The following is a 23,345-nucleotide window of genomic DNA, read 5'->3' on the forward strand; positions in this document are numbered from 1 at the left end:
TGATCATATCTCCTTTGCATCCGCCAAGCAACCAAGAGTTGTCTAACCTAGAGGAACCTTGGATCTCATAGACAATGATGCAGATTCATTCCCCACCGTATTCATGCCTTCAATTCCTATTTCAAAAGTGAATATGTCGACACTTCCTATCTCTTCTGCAACTCCTCCTATCCTCACAACAGAACAATGTGAGAACCTGAGATATGTGTTTGACGATTTCCCAACTCTTGTAGAAGGACAAGTTTCCCAACTTGATACTTCAACTGTAGGGGTTGAGATGTTCATGACAGTCATCCCAAAGGACACCCATGGTTCCAGCTGAGCAAATTGAGGTCTACATTATGACAATGAAAACACAATTAGGAGCAATGTTTGTCGTAGCCATTATTCTAGTCTCACTGGATGAAGGTTTTAGCCTGCTTGCATGGTTATGAAACATCACCATAAAGAGGAGAAAGATCGAGCTGCCCCAGATAATCTCCCTGCAAAGAAAAACAAGTCTAAGCTTCCAAAGGCAAAGGTTGTCTCTATAATCCTTGTTGATTCTAAGAAGACCAAATGTGCTGAGATTGCAGAGGCTTTGGTGGATAAACCAGCCAAAGAGTTTAATTGTTCTAATTACATGTTCACCAAAATTGAAGTTGGGAAACAATCATGGTTGAGGTGTCTATAGGATGCCCATGACACACTCTCTAATTTGTTAGAGAGTAATAACAAGCTTTGGGAGAAGAAAAATCAGTCGAAGCAGGAGAATGCTTGTCTTCATGGGGTCATTCGCCAACAATCCTTGCAGCCCATGGTTTTCATATCACAAACAAATCAGGTGAATTAGAGAGCCAATGCAGCAAAGGCTTAGTTTGAGTAGGTAATCTCAGAGGGAGTTTAGTCGATTAAAGCTGTGCTCAAACTCCTTGAATGTATCAGAGGTGTTGAAGAAAGGCTCCATGATATGATTGCTTCTTTCAATCAAGAGACCAATACCTTTAAAGAATACTTGGGCACCTGGGATCAAATGGAAAATAGTAATTTGGATGTCTTGATTACATACAACGTTATTCCATCTTTGGATATGTTCTATGAATATCAAGGACTCATGGGTCACAAGGCACAAGTGATGGAAAAGCTTTTGACATAGACACAAGGAGCCCTAGAAAGTTATCAGGTTGTGGAAATAGAGATCATGAGCGATCTAGGGCAGATGGGATGCAAGGTCCTCATAGAGGATGACAACTTGTTAACTGAAACAGAAACGACTTCAAAGTTCATTGACAAAGTTAATGCTGAATATAAGTTCGCCACATATAAGTTTGTGGCAAAACACTTGTAGGATTCCATTGCGGGAAACAACCAAGTTGTAAATAAGGACATGCCAATGCAATCAGGGTTGATGCCATTTCATAGACAATGAAGATTCCAGATCTTCCCATGCTTCATGATTGTATTACCAAGTATTAGGCTTTTGTTGAGAATCTTTAGGATTGATTCAACTTTTTCTTTTAGTTTTTAATATTTTCAGCATTATTGATGCAAAAGATAGATTATGTGTAATCACAATTGCATGTAATTCGATTACACGAACCTTCAGTACATGAACTCAATAAATCCTCTTTCTTATTTTTACCGGATCAAGGTGGTTGAGTTGCTCCCACTTTTTCCTCCTTTCTCTCACTTTTCCTATATAAGAAGTGCCCCCTTCATTGTAAATATCATCTTTTATTTTATATGAGAGAGCTCTGCCAAACTTGTACAAGCATAACTTTGATTGTGTAGTACCAATTTGGAAGAAAAGTGAATACAAAGAAGCAATTGGATCGAAGATTTGACTGGAAGAAATTGTGATAGAGCAAATTAGAAGCTTTGATTTTGATTTGTGTCTATTGTCTTTAATTCATGTTACTATTGTGTGTTTATTAGAGCAAGTGAGTAAAAGAAATAGTTGGAGCTGAAGCTTTGATTGGGAGCAATTGTGGTAATATAACACTAGAAGCTTTAATCGTAGATTATTTTACTATTTGACATTCACACACTTTGTTAAGTTTAAGTTACTTTCATGTCTTTGAGCTGAAATAAGTTGTAGGATTATAGCACAGAAATCATCTACTTCTGAAAGTCTTTGCGCCCCAATTGTAGTGATTAATTTTTATAGTGTAGAACAAGTGGACTTAGATTCAAGATGGTACGGTTTCAATCAGCCTTTGAGTTTCTCAGCCATCATTTTGTTGCAGACTATTGCCTCCAAAGCCTAGATTAATTATAATTATTTGTTGTTGAAATTAATTATTATTAATTCATTAAGCTTGAGTAGACTCGAACCCAAGACCTCCCGGATGAGAGGCTCACAACTTACCATTGTGCTGTAGGCTCTTGCCTTTTGCTCTAGGTTTATTGTAACTAATAGATTTGCATGTTTTCTGCCGTATTTTAGAAATCTTAGTTAGGAACTTAGGATTTCATATGTGCTTTTGGATTGAGATCTACAAGGGATATTTATCTCTGAATGATTGTGATGATATATTGATAATTTGATTGGCTTTTTTGCAGGAAGAGTTTCAACTGGCATTATTTAAAACCAATAAAAAAGAGAGCTTATTTGCTGATAGGGTGAGATCAGCTCTTTTTCTTATTTCTCATTGTTACAATATTAATATTCATCTCTGCTATGTTTTACCAATCTTTTGATAATTTTCTCTTTCCATTCAATAATATCAACAAACAAATGTGTATGTACTTTTTATTTCATTTATTTATATTCACAACTCAAGTTATTGGCTTTCCATAGTTGAGATCAATGTAAGGTCTAGCACAGATATTCGGGTTTTATTCTACAGCCTGGAATTTGTGGTTGAGATTTCAGTTTTGTTTTTCTAATTTCTGATAACAGATAAATTGTATTCATATTGGAGGAAAGACAGTCACAAAACCAAGCCCTTATTTAAACAGCTGAAATTTCATTTTTGTTTTCATCATTTCTTGTGTTACCAAATCCATATTAAAATGTTACCCCATCATTTCTTGATGATCTGATTGACAATTGTCTTTAGCTTTCTGTTTCATCACCTCCCTTGATTTCTTTCTGATTTTATCAACTTCCTTCTTGACTTGAAATTACTTGGATGTCCTTCTTGCTGATTCTCCTGTTTAGAGGGCTCTTCATTTATCCTTTTTCCCGCTATCCTTGGTTCCTTGACATAATCCACATCCTATGTTTTCTGTCTCATTTCGGTGCTGAATCCCCTCCGCAACCTTGAGTTGTTCTTAACATTTTCTCATTCAACTTCCTGCCACGTAAGTTATTGATTTTTCCACTTTACTAACATCTCTTTGATATTAGTAACTCTTCCAATTTTTGACATTCATTACAAATTGACTACTGCTTTTTGCAGATTAACTTTTAGCCAGTTTTTAAGAAGCCTATTGCTAGTTGCTATATATTATTAACAATTTGAATTGTTCGTTTTCTAACTTTACCATGTAAAATTCCATCCAAATAGTAATATTCTCTTTTGCATCGGACAAGGACAACTAGCCTTCATCTCTGCCTGTCACCTCCTTTTGATAAGGGTAACCTGAATCTAAACGGAAAGGTCTATTGTCACATTTGTTAACCACTGTGTTATTGCTTCAACAGTTTCAAACATGGGGCTGGAGTCATTATTAGTTTGGGATAGATAGTCCTTGTCAACATTACTACTATAAGGATGGTAAAACATTGGTGAGAAAAATCTCTTCTTGAAAACTCCTTTTGGATAGGCTTATTGTGAAAACGCACGTGCCAGTCAGGAGCCTTTTGATTGGGTATTCTTTGCTTAAGTTATATTTCTGCCTAGACAATTGATACTTGTCTTGTGGTGTCTTCTTGCATCATAATATGTCATAATTAACTATGCCTATCGTTCACCTATATGTTTATGCTTGCTTGTTTTGGTTGTGGTTTCACACTCAACGTGTTAATTTCTGAATTATAGGTTTTCGACTTGTTTGATACAAAGCACAAGAATGCACTAGAATTTGAAGAATTTGCTCGAGCACTCTCAATATTTCATCCAAATGCTCCACTAGATGAAAAAATTGATTGTAAGTTATTTTTACTTGAATGCATTGTTTGTTGTGGAAATGGATTTTTTTTCCAATTACTTCAAGAATTGTTGGTATCTATATTGTTTGCTTTTCCCATATGGATAACCATTTTTCTTTTGTTTCCAATTTACTTCCTATTTGTAATCATATTTATACTATGGACTTTTCCCATCTAGATTACAATTTTCACCTTGTTGTAGTTGCTCTTAATGTGAAGTGTGATTTTAAAATTTTCTGAGATCCAGTTACTGTATTTTTGACACACAGAGACCTAAAAAACTACAGAGTGAAGTGGGACCTCAACAGAGAAGGCAGTAGCTTCTTTTGAAGAACATGCTTGTTCATTTATTCGTTACCCACTAAAGCACATTGATCAAGAGAAGAAGCTTCAAAATGTTAGGAAAATTGCAATGTTTGTTCATCAACAATTGATCTCATCCAGATTAATTCTGTGTAATCTGTCTCATCTTATATTGACCAGAAATTTAGATTCCATGGTACTTTTACCTTTAAATGCATTATATTCTCAAGACTTGCAAATCAAACAATTGTCAACAGACATTCCAGATTTATTTTACTTATCTGCTAAGACAAGGTTTTGCCTTAAAACAAGTAACCTAAATATGATTTTTAAGGTTTCAAATAGGATGACCATATACTATCATATCTCTACTTTCATGTGTTGATGGTGTTTAGAACATTATAGTTAGCATACAATGCCTACTATTATGTTTAATGATATTCGTTATCCATCATCGTATTAATTGTCTATATTAAGTTGGTTGTCACTCTCAGGTAGTTCCAAATGCTGGTTGGTTGAGGATTGTGTTCCTCTTGGCAATTGTTAGGTCCTTTAAATATGTTGTTCACCATCAAGGAAAATTATGATCTAGAGTCGATCATCTTTGGTCATCTTCTTTGTAATGAATTCATGAGCGAATAAAGATATATTTTACTAGTGTATTAGGTGCGCGCTTCTATCTTTATTATTATTTCATGTATGCAATTCAGTAGGCATAGCTTTAAACCTTTGGCGTCATTGTCTTAAAAGAAATAATTGGGTTAGCATTGCATAATTCATGCCCTTGGATACCCATAGAGGCGAGAAGAGGCCACAAGGCGGTCAAGACTAGAGATCCCAAAAACACTGGGATTCAGACAATTTGGCGAGTCGAATCAAGGTGGGTGAGTTATGCTGACTTGGATTGGCAGCTTGCCAATTTTTTTCATAAAATTGCCAACTTGGCAATTCATCAGAAATCGCCATAAATCTTGCCCCTTAAATCGGCCAAATTATCCAGTTATCTTAAACATATATTACCATTAAATAAAATCTTGTAGTTGGATATTGTTGTTTAACAACGATTTATTGCGCAAACTTTGTGTTAATTATACTAGTACATGTCAACATGTGAGTACAACATGCGATCTCAAAGTGCAAAGTAAAACAAATCTAAATGCATTGACTAATTCACAGCTTCCATAACTTAATTCACTTTGTCAGTCCTTTTTGATGATTAATCGAGTTATCTTTGTGAATGAAATCTACTAGAATCACTTGGTTTACCTTAAACATGTCAACAACAAACTTGGCAACACTTGTACTTGTCTGTTTGCCAGATTGGCATTGTAGTATCCACAACTTGTTTTATTGTACTAAAAACTATATCCTAAAATGACTTAGCAAGATGCTACACCTTACAGTTATGGTTACACATACATTTCTTGGATCTTACATACATTTATGATTCGACAACATTTATTATTCTATATATCTATGTCATATGATCATATGATTTCTATTTACTTCAGCTACAATTTATATTTTACGTATGTGATGGATTTATCATTTATGTTCCTTGTTTATGTATGTTAGCTTCTATTTGATGATGTTATAGTGTGTTTAAGTTATATTCAATAAAGGGTGCATGAAATAAGTTTTAAATCATTAAAATCTCTAAATTTCAAGGGTTTTTTCATCTTGCCGATTCAAAACTGAGTCATGGCCGAGTTATGAGTTGAGTCGGTCTTGCAGAGTCCAAGACGATTCCGAGTTTGTGAACTATGGTCAAGACCAAGTGATTAGGTGAACTTTAAGGATTGTAGAATAGAGAGAATGGAGAAGAAGATTACAAGAAACATTTGAGGAAAATCTAATTGGACTATTCTTGAATTAGAGCCCTTCTCGAGAATGAAGGAAAAACCAAATTGTTAGTCGAAGTCGTATTCAGGAGGAAAGGGAACCATTTAGTCAAGAAGACACAAATCATGCATGGAGTGAGTGGGAGGATATTGCTAGATACTTACCACTCCTAGATGAAACATATATTGACCTTGTTGACCAAGCAAATTGTTGCTAGACTTTTAGTTCCCCTTTAAAACTTCTAGCTTGGACTGTAGTCATTGCAAATCTTTCTAAATGTCCAAGTCTAGGTTGCCCTTTAGGGGCTTTCTTCTCATCCATTATCTCATTTACCCTCACTAAACGGGATTTTGGGATTTTACTGCTTGGCCTTCTCCCCTAACCCTTCATGCGAGATTCATGCAAATCAAGTGTGCCAAGGGTTTTAGTTGTCTTAGGATGGGTGGGATTGTTGTAGAGCGTCTTCCCCGATGAGAAGAAAGTCAAAATTACAATTGGAACATCAACACTATGCCTAAGTGTGCCCTTATCGAAAAATCACCTACTCGGCTACCCCTTTGTTGGAAGTGAAGCTCGTTCAAGGAGTTTTTGAAACTCAAATAAAGGTTTTGTCCATAAGCTAAGTGTTCAAGGAACACGGAGTGGAAATGTTAAAAGAGCATAAGTTTGAAGCAAAGAAAGTCCTAGTTGCCCAGAAATGAAGAGTGACATAGTGTTAAACCTAAGTTGGAATTGCACCTTTGTGACTACTTCCCTGTAGGAGTAGCCTGTGAACTAGTTTTCCGACAGAGGAAGATGAAGTTACATTTTTGGTGGTAGAGTGAACGAATGTGCATTTAGCGATTATGTTGCTCGAGGAAGATCAAGTGCCTAAGGCTTCTTAATATGAAGAGAAAGCAAAGTGGTTGCGACTGTCGGAAAGAAGCCATTCTCAGTGCACCCTGGCTCCCAGAGTACCATGCGACTCCCATTTTTTGAAAGTGCAAATTTGGTGAAGGGCAAGAAGTAAACGATGATTTCACTTTTTGAATGTATTTAAAGAACTTTTGAGTTAAAAGTTCATTTAGTTAGCGTTAAAGCACACCTTTGATAGCGGCAGTGTTATAAAAGAAAATATTCTTTTAGAGATACTTGTTTGATGTTACCCTGAGAGGAAAAAAGGCGAAGTATAAAGTTTGCGGAAGAGAAGGAAATGAACTTTTCCAATGCTGGAGTAGTAGTCCATGTGCCATGATCTTGACAATGATAAAATTGTCGGATAGGTAATGAAATGGCTGCTGCCACGACTTAGTTAAAAGGAGTGTTTTTCGGAAAGAATGACGCAAGGCCTCTTCCTGACTTAGTTAAATAAAGTGGATTTCTTCATAAGCTGAAGTCTCCGATCAGGTAGTGTTTCTCTGAAGGCCTATATCCAATGGAGAATTGGAAAAGTAAGCTTTTCACTACTCCTATAAAATTTATTGTTTGACCTCCCGTTAAAGGTAAATCTGATGTGGATGACGTAGTAGGGAGCCTTTAAGCTACCATATTAATGGTAAATCTGATTGTTATGCCATTAAATGGCATTTTAGAGTTAATGGGCTGCTCCTCACTCGTGTGACGCGGGAAATTCGAAGCCCAACAATCAGATTTGAATGAAATAAAGATCAGAAAGTAGGTGTTTTCACTTCCCCATTCTGAAATGATACTATTTCATCCTAAGTGTGTATTGCTTCCTGCTCTGTGAGTTTATATATAGATTGATGGATGTAAGAACTGGCATGAAAGATCGTTTGCGTGGTTTGGAGAGTAAATTGAAAGATTACAAGGATAACTCCTTTCGTTTCTATGACCTCCATGATCTACACAGGAGATTGAATTCTTAGCCCATTCATCGTATCTCTCAGAAGCTCAAAGATAATGGGCTAGTAGAAGCTGTTGGATTCCCAATGGCCGTCCAAGTACCAGAGCTTGTCCAAGAGTGCATAGCCAGATATGATGTAAAGACAAAGAAAATTAAAATGCCAGACGACTTTGTCTTGCTTACTTTTGACAGAGGTCTCATGCAGAGTACATTTGGGATTCTAGCTAGAGATGAATACTGTGACATAGACTTTGGATCGTTTGCCTTTATGTTCAATAAAAAAAAGGCCTTGCGAAGAGCAGACATCATGGCAACCTAGTTCCAGCCGGCTAGAAGTAAGAAGAGAAAAGTTCTGAAGACTCTCTTTGGAACTAGCTTAAAGAGGGAGATTGTGGATATCTTCACCCTACTGCTGAGATTAAAAGGATATGAAGAAGTCCTAAACTTCATGGAGCTCCATTTCTTTCTAGAGCAAGCAGTTTGTGCAGATGGGCAATATATTGATTGGGCCCAAATTATCTGTGATGAGCTTATGCTAGATGAATTTTGCCAAAGCTTTCAAACAATTCCACATGTCTTCATATCTGATATACTTTGGCAACACACCACTTGTGGCCAGGTTTGCCTTGCATAGAGGATTTTGATGAGACAATAAAGGTTTATGATTTCTACCTATAGTTACTGCTTGAAAGGTGCTATAACGAATTTGTAAAGGTGAATGATGCCTTTACCATGAGACAGTGCAGGGAGTTGCAAGGATGTCCAAAGAGGAGGTTCTCGCTCGGAGCTATATCTGTGGTCACCCAATTCAAGAGTTGTTTCATCTAGTTTCCGACCTTCTCCTACATCAAAATCGATGTATTTGATGGTTTCCAATGGAGGTAGCCAAGATATCCTGATGATAGGATCGTGCTTTTTGAGCTATGTAGGAAAATACTCGAGGTGAATGCCTTGTATGGAGCTATTAGAAAGGCGAGAATTCCTTTTTGAGTTGTTGTAGGATCATACTCGTGTGCATGTAGGTCAGATGCAAAGAACTTGATAGAGGCCTTTGAAGGCAAATATAAGTTAAAAGACTATGAAGTGATAAGGCCTCAATATGATCTTGTTGATTATGTAAAGAACAATCTTCAACTTGGCTCCAGTTACAAGCATGTTCTAGATATAGAGGACTACTGGGCAGATTGTTATACTAAAATTCAGACACAAGAGAAATTCTAGTCAAGGCTCACTATTGAGCAAGTTAAATTGTATAAAGTGAATATTAATGTTGATGATGTTAAAGATGATGGATCATATCTGAGGTCCTCAACATATGGAAAGGCGATCAAGGACGCACCTATTGTGTCAATTCCATCAGAAGGCCCTACAATTGACAAGATGGAAATTCTGATGGATAGTATCATCAAAAGGACTAACAAGTGGCTGGAATGGATGAGAGCTAGAAGGAAAAGAATTGGGTCTAGTGGTTCTTCTGCATGCATTTCTTTTGGAGCAGCCTAAACACCATCCACAACTACTTTTACTATTGTAGCGACCACATCTACATCAATGGGTCCATCTCAATCAATAGGTGGAGGAGGAGGTGAACAGCCTCTAGAAGAAAAGAATGTACAAGTCACCTCTACATGTGGAGGAGGCCTTTGCTGGACACTGAAAATGTTGGTGATAGAGAGGCAGAGAAGGAGAAAGAAAAGGAGCAATTAGTCAAGAAGGATTCCTCTACAATTCTAGTGATAAACTTAGATGGAGATGACAATCAACCAGAGGATAATCCTCCAGATGGCGGCCTTGATGGTGATGAACAAGCACAAGAGATGCCTCAACAACAAGGAGGTGCGGATCAAGGTAATGTTCTTGCCCTTTCGGTGACTAAGACTGTAACATTTCCGTTTGCTGGCAAGTTGCTAGGAAGTTGTTTGATGCCTCTGCTAAACAATAAACGCTTAATGTCCTCATAACCAAGTCTTCTTTGGAGGATATCATCGAGAGGAAGAGGCGAAGAGTGGAGGAGAGTGTGCGTCCGAAGAACCTTATTGCTCATGCAATTTAGCAACCAATCTCGTGCCCTAAAGCAAAAAAACCAAAGACATTAGCAGCTCTCGCTACTGATGTCAATACAACACATATGGTCATGAAGATTGTCAAGCCGTAGAAGGAAGGGCGAATTGAAGATCTAACCCCAAGCGATTTCCAATTGAAGACACATGACATGGGCCCTCCAATGCATGACACCATGGTTAATGTGTGGAAATACACTAATGTGAGGATTGAAGATTGATTAGAGGAGTTAAAGTTGACTAGGGCTACTCTCAAGGCCTCAAATAAAGAGCTAACTGATTACATATGAGCAATGCTCAGGCCCCTTGCAGTTATCCCAGGAAGCAGTGCCACCCTGAGCTCATTTGATCCCATGGCAGAGGAGAACAAGAATTTATTTGTTAAGCTACATCAAGAGAGGCATTTTGGACAGATAGGCTGTCCATGGATTTAGGACATGAAGGCTCGAGGTTCTCCTCTAATTGAAAACCTTGGCAATCTATTGCTGGATGCGGATATGCTGAGAGAGACTATGGCTAATCACCAAGTCTCGATGCAATCTGAAGCAAAGAAGCTGATAGAGGAGTTGCCTTTGTTGCAAGATGTAATAGACATGAAGGCTAATGTTGCCATCAGTCATGGAATTCTAAGGACTACCAAGGAATCATTGCTTCATTGGAAGCAATCAATAGAGTCCAGAAAGGAGAGCCTAGCTAAGTTAGAGCAAGAGTTGAGGAGTTTATATGAATTAGTAAAGAAGATAATTGAGAATTTCTACGTGTACCTCAAAGATTTGAACATAGAATCAAACGTGGCTCCTAGCAAATAGTTGGTAGACATTGAGCGGATGAAAACAAAGTTCCTACATTTCATCAAAGAAGCGACCAATCCCGCCAATTGCCAGGTTTCAAAGATTCTAGAGCTCACTGCTATTGACGGTACCCTAAAGAAGGCATCAGACAAGTTTCAGTCCAAGGTTGCCACGGTGGAAGAATTAACAGAAGACCATGATTACTGGGTTGTTAGAGCAAATAACGTTTACATCCTAGGTGACAAAGAGCTCAGAGTGGTTCTAGATGCCATGAAGGCGTATAAGGCCAAATCAGTAATAGCTAAGAAGAGGAATTGACAGAACCAAAAGCACTACATTCTTCTCATGATGCTTCCTCAACTGAATTTTGACTATTCTCATTCTCTCAATCTCTCTCCTTCTATTGTAGCCATTTTTGGCATTCTCTTTGGATGTATACTTTTGTAATAGATGACTGCTCTCATTCCTAGTTTTGGCTATGCCGCCTCACTTGCTCTACAATGTAATGATTAATATAATGGCTAGACTCTAAAGAGGGCCCATATACGTAAGTTTGAAAGTTAATACAAGGATCGGAAAACTTTGTTGTTAATTCACCCCTGTAGCTGAGACAACTGAGTTTACTATGAATATTTTCCATTCATTAGATTCGATTTGCATGGAAATGAAGGACAATTGTTAATGAAGCTATTGATATTCTAATGATCTGGGTGTTATTGTGTGTTAGCAGTAGGGATGATTTGAGTGTCATTCTCATTTTCAGTTTTGTTTCATTTCCACTATTTCATTGTATGTGTTAGAAAAGATTGCATGTTCATTTGAGCAACTGGAAATGACATGAGTTTAATGGTAAACTAATAGAGTTAGAGTGATTTGAGTGTTACTGTGGCTTGGTGGGGTAATATGAGAGTTATCATCCTTGAATGTCTATGTTTCTTGTTGCTGATTGCATCTCTGTAGAGTAGTCTTGCATTTGCGTGCTCTGGGACTTGGATACATGTGAGCTAGGAAATTGTTGTGTGATTTTGTCTAGTCAGAGAGGCACTTGGGCCCATGAATGTTCATTTCTCATTGTGCCTCCCTTGCATTTAGTAGTTGTAAGCCTTGCATGTAAGAGTAGTGGAGCAAATGCATGTTAGATTTTAGTGTAGAAGGAGCTGAAAGATAATTTGTAGTATTCATAGTGGTGGGCGTTGTGGGTTATCCAAATCTTTCAAGTCTGCCTAGGTTGCTTGTGGCTACGAGCAATTTGGTAATTTCTCTCCTGCTCTCTAGTTAAGAGCATACCCCCATTTAGATTATTATCTACTGAAAACAATATTTATTGCAAATATTTGCACACAAGGGAGTTGTACCTTTCAATTTAAAGGGCAGTGATATCACCATACACTGACCCCTCTGTTGGTAACAACTTGTTTCTCCAACACATTGGGCACTCAAGAGTCAAGGTATAAACAAAATCCAAGGAGAGATAAATTGGTCACCAACACAAAAAACTTGTTTGTAGCTGAAAGACGATTATGAAGAAGGAAATATTGAACTAATAATCATATTCTACTATATTTATCCATCTTTGTAGGGGATGTTGTGTGGCCAAGAGTGCAAGGAAATCACTAGAATGTGGTGGTTGGAATTGTCCACCAAGGTCTGATGCACAAGGGAGCAAGCATGGACGAAGATTGTGACTACTCTAGAAAGTCTGAATTTGGATTAGCAGAAATTGCCAAGTTCATAGGGAACATGTCAGAAAGATCCGATAAAGCATTGGAAGAAATGCATCACTATCTAAATACCAAAAAATCAAGAGGACAAGGACTATTGGTTGAGAGCATTTCCAACAATGATTAAGGGTACAACCATTGACTAGTTCATAAAGTTGGATGGTTCATTCACAATCTCTTGGGACACATTGAGGAGTGCGTTTGAGACCAAGTTTAAACTGCTACGAGACAACAATGAGATTGTTTTTGAAATTTATAATGCCAAACTAGGGAAGAATGAGAATGTACAAGCTTACAATTGTGGGATCAAGGGATTGTTGTTCAAGTTAGAGAATTAGCTAGTCGACAGGTTGAAGAAAAGGAGGTTCTTTAAGGGGCTAATTCCCTTGTTGCGTAAAAGGATGAAAATGATGCCTCTTTCCTTGTACACCAATGCCTATAGTTGGGTGATGGACATCTAGAGTGAAAACAAGACATCCTCCTGATGAAAGAGGAAGATAGATAATGACAGGCCCATTGAGGGTAGTAGCAATGATGAATTAACAATAGTCTATGTCGTATGATGGGATATGATGAGAATGATGATTGTATTGAAGGCTAAGAAAGGAACCAATCAAGAAAGTAGTAAACAATGGTATATTGCATGGAAAACTGAGGGGTACATGAAAGGTAATTCTCCTAAAATAATATTCTATGAAATTTGCCAAGTGTATGGGTCATTCATTAAGGGAGCATCCATATAATTTGGAGACTAGAAGTACACAAGAACTCTTCACACAGTGAGTCCACTCCAACGAAGGTAGATAATGTATCACTGAGTAGTCATGGAAATCAACAAGGATGGAAAAATCCAATATACTACGACTCTACAGGATGTCCTATCATATAGTGTTGATAATGTAGCAAATGAGAAAATTTTGCAATAGACTCCCATGTCAAGTATTGTGCAAGTATAGACCAAGTAACCATGAAGACACCAAAATCTTGAAGCAAAATGCTATTAATACGTTGGACGTGGAGGAACAAGACGAGGTAGTTCTAGGAATCACGAGGGTACATACGAAAATGCATTGTGCTTGGACCCTAGCATGGAGGACTTTGAGAAGCTAGAGTAGAAGTAGAACAAGTGATACCGAAGGCACAATAACCATAAATAGAATTGCAAGTATGTTAGTGTGATTAGAGTAATAGAATAACCTAGTTCAGTTGATGCTATAGACAATTGTTCCCATCAAGATGGAAAACCTTCAAACTATGTTGCAACTAAGAGTGGCAATTGCCAACATGATAGATGATGTTAGACAACCAAAACAAATGTAAGATACTAGGGGAATCAAGGACGAAGTCACTTCTAAAGACAATCATCTAACCCACCCATTGCTTTTGACTGTAAGCATTGGACCGAAGTCAACTATTGTCAAGCTGGAAATAATGGGGAGAAAGATGACAGATACCATCATAGTAAGAGGCTCAGGAGTCATTGTGCTGCCAGAGGAAACCTGGAAATGTTTGGGGAAGCCAACACCTTGGCCACCGAACTTCTACTTGGTAAGTGTCGACCAATATGGCATCAAAATGGTACAGACATTGATGATACAAAAAGTAATAATTGGCATGTATTACCTTTTCTTAGATTTCATAGTTATCTAGTTGGAAAAAAAGGAGTATGGCGTGCTTCTTGGGAGAGGTTGGTTGATCATTGCCAAGGAAAGCCCCAATTGGAAGCGAAATACATTATCCATCAAGAGTGAAGGGAGGAAGCACGTAATTGACCTAAGGAATGTGGTAGTGAATGAAGAATTGAAATCCTTGAACTCAAACTTTGAAGATGGAGATTTATGGATGGACGAAAAAAGAATGGCAATGGAGCCAAACGTTGAAGTGATGCTCGAATGAAAGAATTGTCCAGAAGATGAGACAAGTTTCCTAATTGAACTATTCCATTGGCAAATGGACTATTAGGTATTTTCATCATGTAATTTTCTTGAAGATACAATTCTTGGTGAAGAGAAACCTGAAAGCATGTAAAGTTATGGACGATACATTTGATAGTATAAAGATGGAAAATGGAAGGAAGAAGGAAAAAGAGCAAAGGTATGGTCATGTCAGTGTCATACTTTTGTGTGACTTGAGCATATAGTGGAATGACATGTCTTGAAATCTCTTTGAAGGGTACATAATATTTTTGACGTAAAGTCTTTTTTTTTTGCCTTATTCAGTGTTATTCTCGGCATCTTAAATAGTCACGAAAATGATCTTCAATGTTGTTCTTGGCATCTTAAAAAGTCATGAAAATGATGTCTCCTATGGAGTTTTGTGTGGTCCTGAAGGGCTAAAATTGGTCTTGGAAGTAGGGTTTCTCCCCTTCAAGGATCACATGGTTACCAAATATATTTACAATCACAGAGGGGTTTTAAGTATGATGTGTCATTTCACACGTGGCAAGGAGCTAGTTTGACAAGGGATAATAAGGTTTGTAACACACTACCTTGCATGACAAACTCTAGTTCAACAAAAAAAGAACTTGAGATGCATGTTTGCTTCAGCAGAGTGGATGGACTCTGGCTTCCCAAATCAGACAGATATGGTAGTGACACAGTACATGTATTACCAGTTTTTGGGATGTGGTTGAACAAGCAATACAATTTTTGAGATTCACTAGTAAAAGCCTTGAGACTAGTGGATGGGTATAAATCACCAATGGGATATTTGTATCAGGACATGGATAGGGCTAAGGAGGTGATAAATGGTAGGTTGGAAAATGAAAAGGATAGGTATATGCCATTATGGGACATAATTGATAGGAGATGGGATGAATAGATGCACTCTCCTCCCTATGCTTCAGATACTTTTTCAACCCGTCATTGTTCTACAACTTTGAATTTAGAGAGATTGATGCTGACAAATAATTATAAAAATGCAGGCAGTTATTACATAATGTCTGGATACTTCAGCATTTGTCAAGGGGACATGAGTATTAAAATGATATTGTTATATTTAACTTCTAATGGCCATTTAAGTATTATAGTTTGTAACTTTCTATTTTTTGTAAGTCAATTAGTTTTACTAACTTCCGTTTATGTCTTTAGTTCTTGATTTTTTCGTTATGGAAAGATCTTTTGTAATCTTCTATTTAAGGAGTATTCCTCTTCTTTGTTTAGCACAACAATCAATTATCATTTCATGGTATCAGAATTGTAAACTCCTTTGGCAAATATTTTTATAAACAAAATTCATTGATACTTGAAAATTTTTATTTAGAATTGCAGGGTTTGTTTTACATGAAAATTGTGAGCTTTTCTGCAAATTGTGGGAATCTTCTATTTGGGCGATTGTGTGAAAGGTTTTTTCATCTTAAGAGAATTGCAGTTTCTGCAACCGGCATCTAAAAGTTTTCCTTCCAAGCTGACAGTTTTTCATTGTTTAAATCACACATTTTCAGAGCTTGCTTTGGCATTTGTTGTGGCTTTTTTGTGATGCTGCATACTGTTTTACCCACAGCACCTCATTGTTTCTGCAAATTGCTTGTGATTGGTGTGTTTAGTCCACACTACTTCCTACTAATGTGATGACATTCCGCCCCCTCTTTCTCTGCAATCCATATGACTACACTTTCAATCAGTGTGCAAGATTATTTTCACATGATTTTTATTAAAAATGTGGGTTCTGTTTTTATTCTCTCGCTGGTCTCATTTTTGGAGGGTTTTCAGTTCCGTGCTTTCTGCTGCTTTTTAATGTAACAGTTTTTTCAAGGCAGCTTGTTTAGCATTGCATCTTGCTCAGGGATTATCAAGGGTTTCTCAAGATTTTTGCAGTTGTTTTCAGAAAAATCATAATTTTTCTTGTGTCTAGGGTTTCTAAGCTTGACACTAGGGTTGATTTTGTTGGAATCACCATTGCCATTACACCAAAATCTCGAGCTGTCAATCAATGTCACAATAGCTAGAGACAAGGATCCATGGGAGGCGGTTAAGAACATGTCACAAATCCATTGGTCTATGCTGAACGATACCTTCACCCAGACGAGACGGATGCACCAACCTTTGAACAATACCCCCCTCAACATGACCCGAGGGATTTGAACACGCAACCCAGCACTCTGATACCACTTGTTGGAATTGCCATTGCCGTTACACCAAAAGCTCGAGCTATCAATGAACGTTACAACAGCCAAAGACAAGGATCCATGGGAGGCAGTTAAGCACATGTCACAAATCCATCAGTCTATGCTCAATGGTACCTTCAGCTAGAGGGGACAGAGGCACCAACCTCCCAACAATTTTTTGTTTGATTTTTGAAATAGAGGTGAAGGTATTAGTTTTTGAGCTGCTTACCTCAAGCTTTGTGCTAGATACTCATAGAAGGGTTCAACTAATTTTTGCTAGAAGAAATTAGATTATATTCGAAGGTTGTTGCTGGAGTTAACATTGACCTCATTTCTTGAGTTTGGAAAATGAGAGGGATGACATCTTTGTTTGGAAGGGAGTTAGTGGTTCAACAACAAGAACTACAGTGCTTGGAAACAATCAATGCTCCCTTTTTATGAGTCTCAAGATCTTGCATTGGCTGCAGAGAATTCATCTATTGCTACTCTTGGTTAGAAATTTGTAAAATTTGGGACAAATGTCATAGTTAGTACTTAGTAGAATGATCATTAAGAGAGGGTATTAAAGTGATATTGTAATATTTAGCTTATAATGGTCACTTAAGTGGTTACTAACTTTTTATTTTGTAAGTCCGTTGGTCAATTTTGGTAACTTCTGTTTATGTCTTTACTTTTTTATTGTTTGTGTTATGGAAAGATCTTCTGTATACATGAGTATTCTTCTCCTTTGTTCAATATAATATTGAATTATCATTTCAATGAGTCACAATAATTAATCCTTTTAACCGATTGTTGAACACATGAATTATTTTTTGTTGCATTACTGGCTTGTGAGTAACCTCAATTCAGCTTTGTATCAGTGAATGAGAAAGTTCAAACCCATCAATAGTGAGAAAATTAACTCAATTAAAGTTCAAACCCATCAACAAACCACGGTTAACCTTAATTGAGTCATATATTTCTTGTCATCATGCATGGCTGAGCGAAGATCTTATGATTCTGACTTCATAGCATAGGTAGAATGTATGCTTGAAGTGACACTTTAGTTAGTTTTAGTAACTTTCTGTTCTGTAAGTCAATCAGTTTTAGTAACTTCTGTTTATGTCTTTAGTTCCTGATCAGTTCCATTATGGAAAAATCTTTTGTAATCTTCTATATAAGGAGTATTCTTCCTCTCTTTGTCTACTAAAACAATCAATTATCATTTCAATGAGTAAAATTAATTAATCCTCTAAACTGATTGTTGGATACTAAAGTTACTTTTAAATTGCATCATTGGCTTGTGAGTAACTTCAATTCAGGTTTGCATCAGTTAATGAGAAAGTTCAAACCCATCAATGGTGTGAAAGTTACCTCAATTAAAGTTCAATTTTATGAGCAAACCATGGTTAACCTTAATCGAGTCATATTTTTTATCGTATATGAAATACTCGCCGAGTACTAAAAAATCTTGGTTTCTTAGGCTTGCGAGTATTTATGCTATTGACTTGCCAAAAAACCTCATTGGGTTTTTGTGAAAAACTAGGCCATGGTAGAATAAAACGTCAAGGACATAAAAAAGTGAATTTCTAATTCTTGTTTTCTTTTGCTTTCTTTAGGGCTCAGTACACAATTGGAACTTGTCAGAAATGCCTCAATGACCTTGTCTTTGTGCAAAATAATCTTCGGTTGCGCCACAAGAAAGGTAGAGAAAACATTAGCTGGCTCAATTGACTTGGATGATATAGATCCTCGTAATGATTGGACATTACAAGAGCAGCCTTTGTTGCTTATAGAGGATAAGATCTATGGTTTGGAGAGGCAAGCAATGGAGGAGGGGGTTGATTTGAATTCACATTGGATGAAATTGAGGATGATGAGGAGGTTGAAGAGGTTGAGGATGACGAGGAGTCTTCTTTGCGATTGTTAGCAACATCCACATCCATGATGGAGGTTTAGCTATAACCAATTGTGTTGAGTGAGCAGGGGTAGCCACAACAGACTTCTATGACTAGACACTCTACTTCTCCCCTAGTTCTTACTAGAGTTGGGAAGAGGAAGACGTAAACTGTTTTGAAGCTGTATTTAATTATAGATTTAGAAACACATCTTTTTTTTTTGTAATGATCTCTATTTGAATTAATCAGATAATGTATACTATGGCCGGCAGAAATTTTGTCAAATGGTTGTTACACAAACCAATCCTTTAAGAAAATGTTAATACTATATCATTACTATATTGTTTCATCAAAATTAATGCTATGAAATGGATGTCAACCAATGTTACCAAAAACTCAAGTAAACACAGAATCAGAAACTTGAACACATAAAATGGTGCTAAAGTTTTCATTCATGACATTAAACCAACAATTCTATGCTGGTAACATAATTCCAGTTCCTTATATAGATTAAGAAATGTGCAAACCAAAAATGCAGAAGGAACAAAATAATGACAGGCCCAAAATAACTGATGTGAACCGGTATGGAGGTCTGATTATGCAATGAGAACATGTCCGATCTTCACCTTCAAACACTCAACTAGGTTGCCATCTACTGTGTTGTCCCCTGCATTAGGCCGGCTGTACTTGATTCTCCTTCGTAATTTCCAGATTTTATGTGACTGCAGTCCTGCTAACTGCTGTGACCTGTGAATGGAAAAGTCGGCTACCTCAATACTGGTGCAATCCCGTGAGTCAGTGCTCCGCTTTAGATGATTGGCAATTGCGTTATCCCTGCAACTTATTCCTGTTAATATCCCTGTCCTGCCCGATTGGAATGGAGTTACTCCACCATTGCTCCTATGCCAAAATTAGAATGCCGGCTAACATTGTTTGTTGTTAACACCCAGTTCTGTCAAATCTCTTGAATGTGCCCCGTACCCTATAATGCCGAAATCTACTACTTGCTGTGGAGTTCCAACAGTCTAAAAATCAATGCATCAATTCAACTCTTATCTTTGAATCTGCAACATGAATACTAGGTTTGCGTCTAGCCTCATCACTTCCCTTAAGGGGTTTCGTCCTTAGGAAAAATCCAGTCACATTTAAGCAACCTTTCGGATTTGTAAAAATATCATATATTCATGGTGACAATCCCAATGTAAATGCTTTCATTTATAACCTCGAAGTGTGGAGAGATACAAACATCTTAGCAATGTGAGATAAAAGACTATTTCGTCTTTTGGTCACTTAAGTCATTTTGTCATAAAGTGACTTTAAACAATAAAGTACTTTATATTTCAACTCAATAAAATAAAGTGACTTTAGACTTTCCCATTAAAATCTCCTCAACTAAAACCAAAACAACTGTGACTAGCTGGTATCCTAAATCACATGCCCTTAGCCTATCTAGATGGAAAGATAGACCAACTAGGCACTATAATAGCTAGCGTGGAGAAGGGGACCTTATAGTCCTCCCTTCTCGAGATTGCTTTCCCTCAAGCAATCTCAATGCCAGATGCTATAGGATTGACTCACTTTCCCAACTAGCATCCTCATAAGGTAAATCTTTCCAGCGAAACAAATATTCCTTGATGGACCTGTTATGATGCTTCCTCTCTCTGACTTTTATCACCTCTGCTAGAACTAATACAAGCTTCTCTTCCTCATTGAGTGGAGGCAACTCTATGGAGGGTACTGTATGCTGGCCAATCGTTTTCTTGAGACATGAAACGTGGAACACGTTATGAATTCTGCTGTCTTTAGGTAAATCTAGCTCATAGGCGACCCCACCAACCCTCCTAGTAATGCGATATGGACCAAAAATCTGGGCTGAGGTTTTTGAGACCCACTCCTTTTCAAGGAACTCTGCCTGTATGGTTGGAGATGGAGATAAACCACATCATCGAACTCAAAACTTTTTTCAGTCCGCCGGCGATCAGCGTACATCTTTTGCTAATTCTGGGCCCATAGAATGTTTTCCCAAAGAGATTTGAGGATATACTGCTGATCTTGTATCCAATCCCCGGTTAGTGGTGCCCTACTATCCTGCAAAGCTAGGTCTACGAAAGACAAGGGCTCGCTGCCATAGAGAGCTCAAAATGGAGACATCTGAATGGACATGTGGTAGGAGTTATAATAGTACTCCCCTAGATATAACCACTTAACCCAGGCTCTCTGTTGTCCTGCTACATAGCTCCGAAGATAACCCTGCACCCATTTATTAACTATCTTAGTCTGTCCATCTGTCTGGGGGTGGTCACTCATGTTGGGTGTCAACTTCGTACCGGTCAATCTGAACAGTTCTTGCCAAAAAATGCTAAGGAACTTGTTATCCCTATCCCTAACAATGGTGTGTGGAAGACCATGTAAATGAAAAACCTCTCGAAAGAATAATTCAGTTACTTGAGAGACTGACCAATCTGCTGCTATGGCGAAGAAGTGAGTGAATTTCGTCAATCTATCCACCACCACAAAAATAGAATCCTTGCCCTGCACCCTAGGCAACCCTGTAATAAAATCCATAGAAATATTCTCCCATTTCTGCGTTGGAATGGGAAGAGGCTGTAATAACCCAGCTTAAAACTAATGCTCTGACTTGTTCTACTGAGAAGTCTGAGACTCCCTGATATGCTAGAGGACATCGTCCTTGAGGCCCTTTCATGAAAATCTTTTCCTGACTTGTCTATAGGTTTTGAAGAATCTTGGGTGTCCTGCTGATGGTGCATCATGTAGAGTTTCCATAATCTTACCTTTGAGTTTAGATCCTAGTACGAAGTAAATACGATCCTTATAGAAAATCACATCATCTATTACCTTGTACCTGCTGTCCTGAAGCTGTCCATCCATAATCCGACATGCTTGAGTATTCTTAGAATACTCAACCAGCAACTGATTCTTCTAATTTGCTGAAATCTCAAAAATAGCACAACATTTTGCTATTGAGGGTCTCTTGGAAAGTGCATTAGCAACTATGTTGTTCTTACCTTTGACGTACTCAATATCAAAGTCATAGGCCTGAATCTTGCTGAACCACTTATGCTGTCTTTCATTAAGATCCTTCTGTTCTAAGAACTAGTGCAAACTATTGTGATCTGTCCTAACTGTGAATTTGCCCCCCACTAAATATTATCTGATTTTGGATAAAGCATGCATAATAGCCAACATTTCCTTATCATAAGTGGAGTACAATCTCTCACCATCCTTGAGCTTCCTGCTCTCATAAGCAATCAGATGCCTATCTTGCATGAGATCGCGCCAATACCACTCCATGGAGCATCACATTCAAGAACGAACGGTCGAGAGAAATCGGGTAGTGCCAAGATTGGGCATGTGCTCATTGCCTGTTTGAGCCTATCAAAGGTCTCCTTTGCATCAACTGTCCATTTGAATGCCGCTTTCTGTGTGAGGTTGGTGAGGGGAGCCGCTATCTGAGAGAAACTTCTAGCGAACCTCCTATAGTAAGAACAAAGACCCATGAATCCCTTCAAGTCTGATATGCTCCTCGGTGGTGGCCAATCTAGGATTGCCTGAATCTTTTCTTGATGTACCTTCACCCCATCTGCACCAATCATGTGACCAAGGTAAAGAATTTCGATCAATCCAAACTCACACTTGGACTCCTTAGCAAACACCGAGTGCTCCTCCATGATACTAAGTACCTCATCTGGATGCTGCAAGTGCTCCTCCCAAGTTCTTCTAAAAATCAATATGTCATCAAAAAATACTAGTACGCTCTTCCGCAGCTTCTTTCTAAAGATGTGGTTCATAATGTAGCTGGCGCATAGTGAGTCCAAATGGCATAACCAAGAACTTGTAGTGACCATAGTGACATCGGAAGGTTGTCTTATGCATATCCTCCTTGCGAACCCGCATCTGATGGTATCCCGATCTGAGATCTATCTTTAAGAAGTAAACTACCCCATGTAACTTATCCAGTATCTCATCAATGTGAGGGATTGGGTACCTATTCTTGATGGTGCTCTTGTTGAGAGCATGGTAATTAATACACATATGTAGAGTGTCATCCTTCTTCTTCACCAATACAACCGAAGAAGCAAAGGGACTGGAGCTAGGTTTGATGTGTCCCATGTCTAGAAGTTCCTTAATTGACTTTTCTATCTCCTCCTTATAGTGCCTGGGATGACGATAAGGTGTTGTGATTACGGGTTTGGCGCCCTCCTCCAACTCGATGATATGCTCAATCCCTCTATTTGGGGGAATCCCCAGAGTTATGACCTCAAAAACCCTCTTGTGCTGAGCAAGCACCGACTGAATGTCAACATGAATTTTCTGTCCTGAGTCTAAGGTAGCTTTAGAAGAAATAAAACAATGGGCTGCCCACTCCATGTCATCATGCCTCATGATTGCCTCCATCTTGGGGGCTGAAATCAACCTGGGTTCTCCCTCCGACATAGCCTTGAGGATCACCTATCTGCCATCCTGTAAGAATTCCAGTTGCATCTTGTCATGATCAACTATGTACTTGCCAATAGTTTGTAACCACTGTCTACCCAACATGGCATCTAACCTATCCAAATCAACCAAATAAAAATCTATCTCAAGAAGAAAATAATCAAAATGAATCGAATGTCCTAACACCTTCCTTGCGCATCTCAATCTCTCACCTCGTGCCACTTTAACCTCAAACTCAGGTATGTCGTCAATTTGTAACTTCCTCTTAGTAAA

The 23,345-nt window shown here is 38.0% G+C and overlaps 1 protein-coding gene across 4 annotated transcripts in view; it reads left to right on the top strand.

Moving 5' to 3' along the window:
• LOC149565143 (calcineurin B-like protein 3) overlaps positions 1 to 23,345 on the top strand; it is a 197,452-nt gene that overhangs the window by 98,658 nt on the left and 75,449 nt on the right. For all 4 annotated transcript variants that reach the window (XM_089818694.1, XM_089818692.1, XM_089818693.1 and 1 more), the window contains 2 exons: positions 2,542 to 2,601; positions 3,966 to 4,074. In XM_089818694.1, coding sequence (XP_089674820.1) covers positions 2,542 to 2,601; positions 3,966 to 4,074 — 169 coding nt within the window. The remainder of the gene's footprint in view (positions 1 to 2,541; positions 2,602 to 3,965; positions 4,075 to 23,345) is intronic.

This window comes from Cupressus sempervirens, chromosome 3, assembly GCF_028749045.1.
Source record: "Cupressus sempervirens isolate cs-2001-9-10 chromosome 3, ASM2874904v1, whole genome shotgun sequence".
Classification (NCBI taxonomy): Eukaryota; Viridiplantae; Streptophyta; class Pinopsida; order Cupressales; family Cupressaceae; genus Cupressus; species Cupressus sempervirens.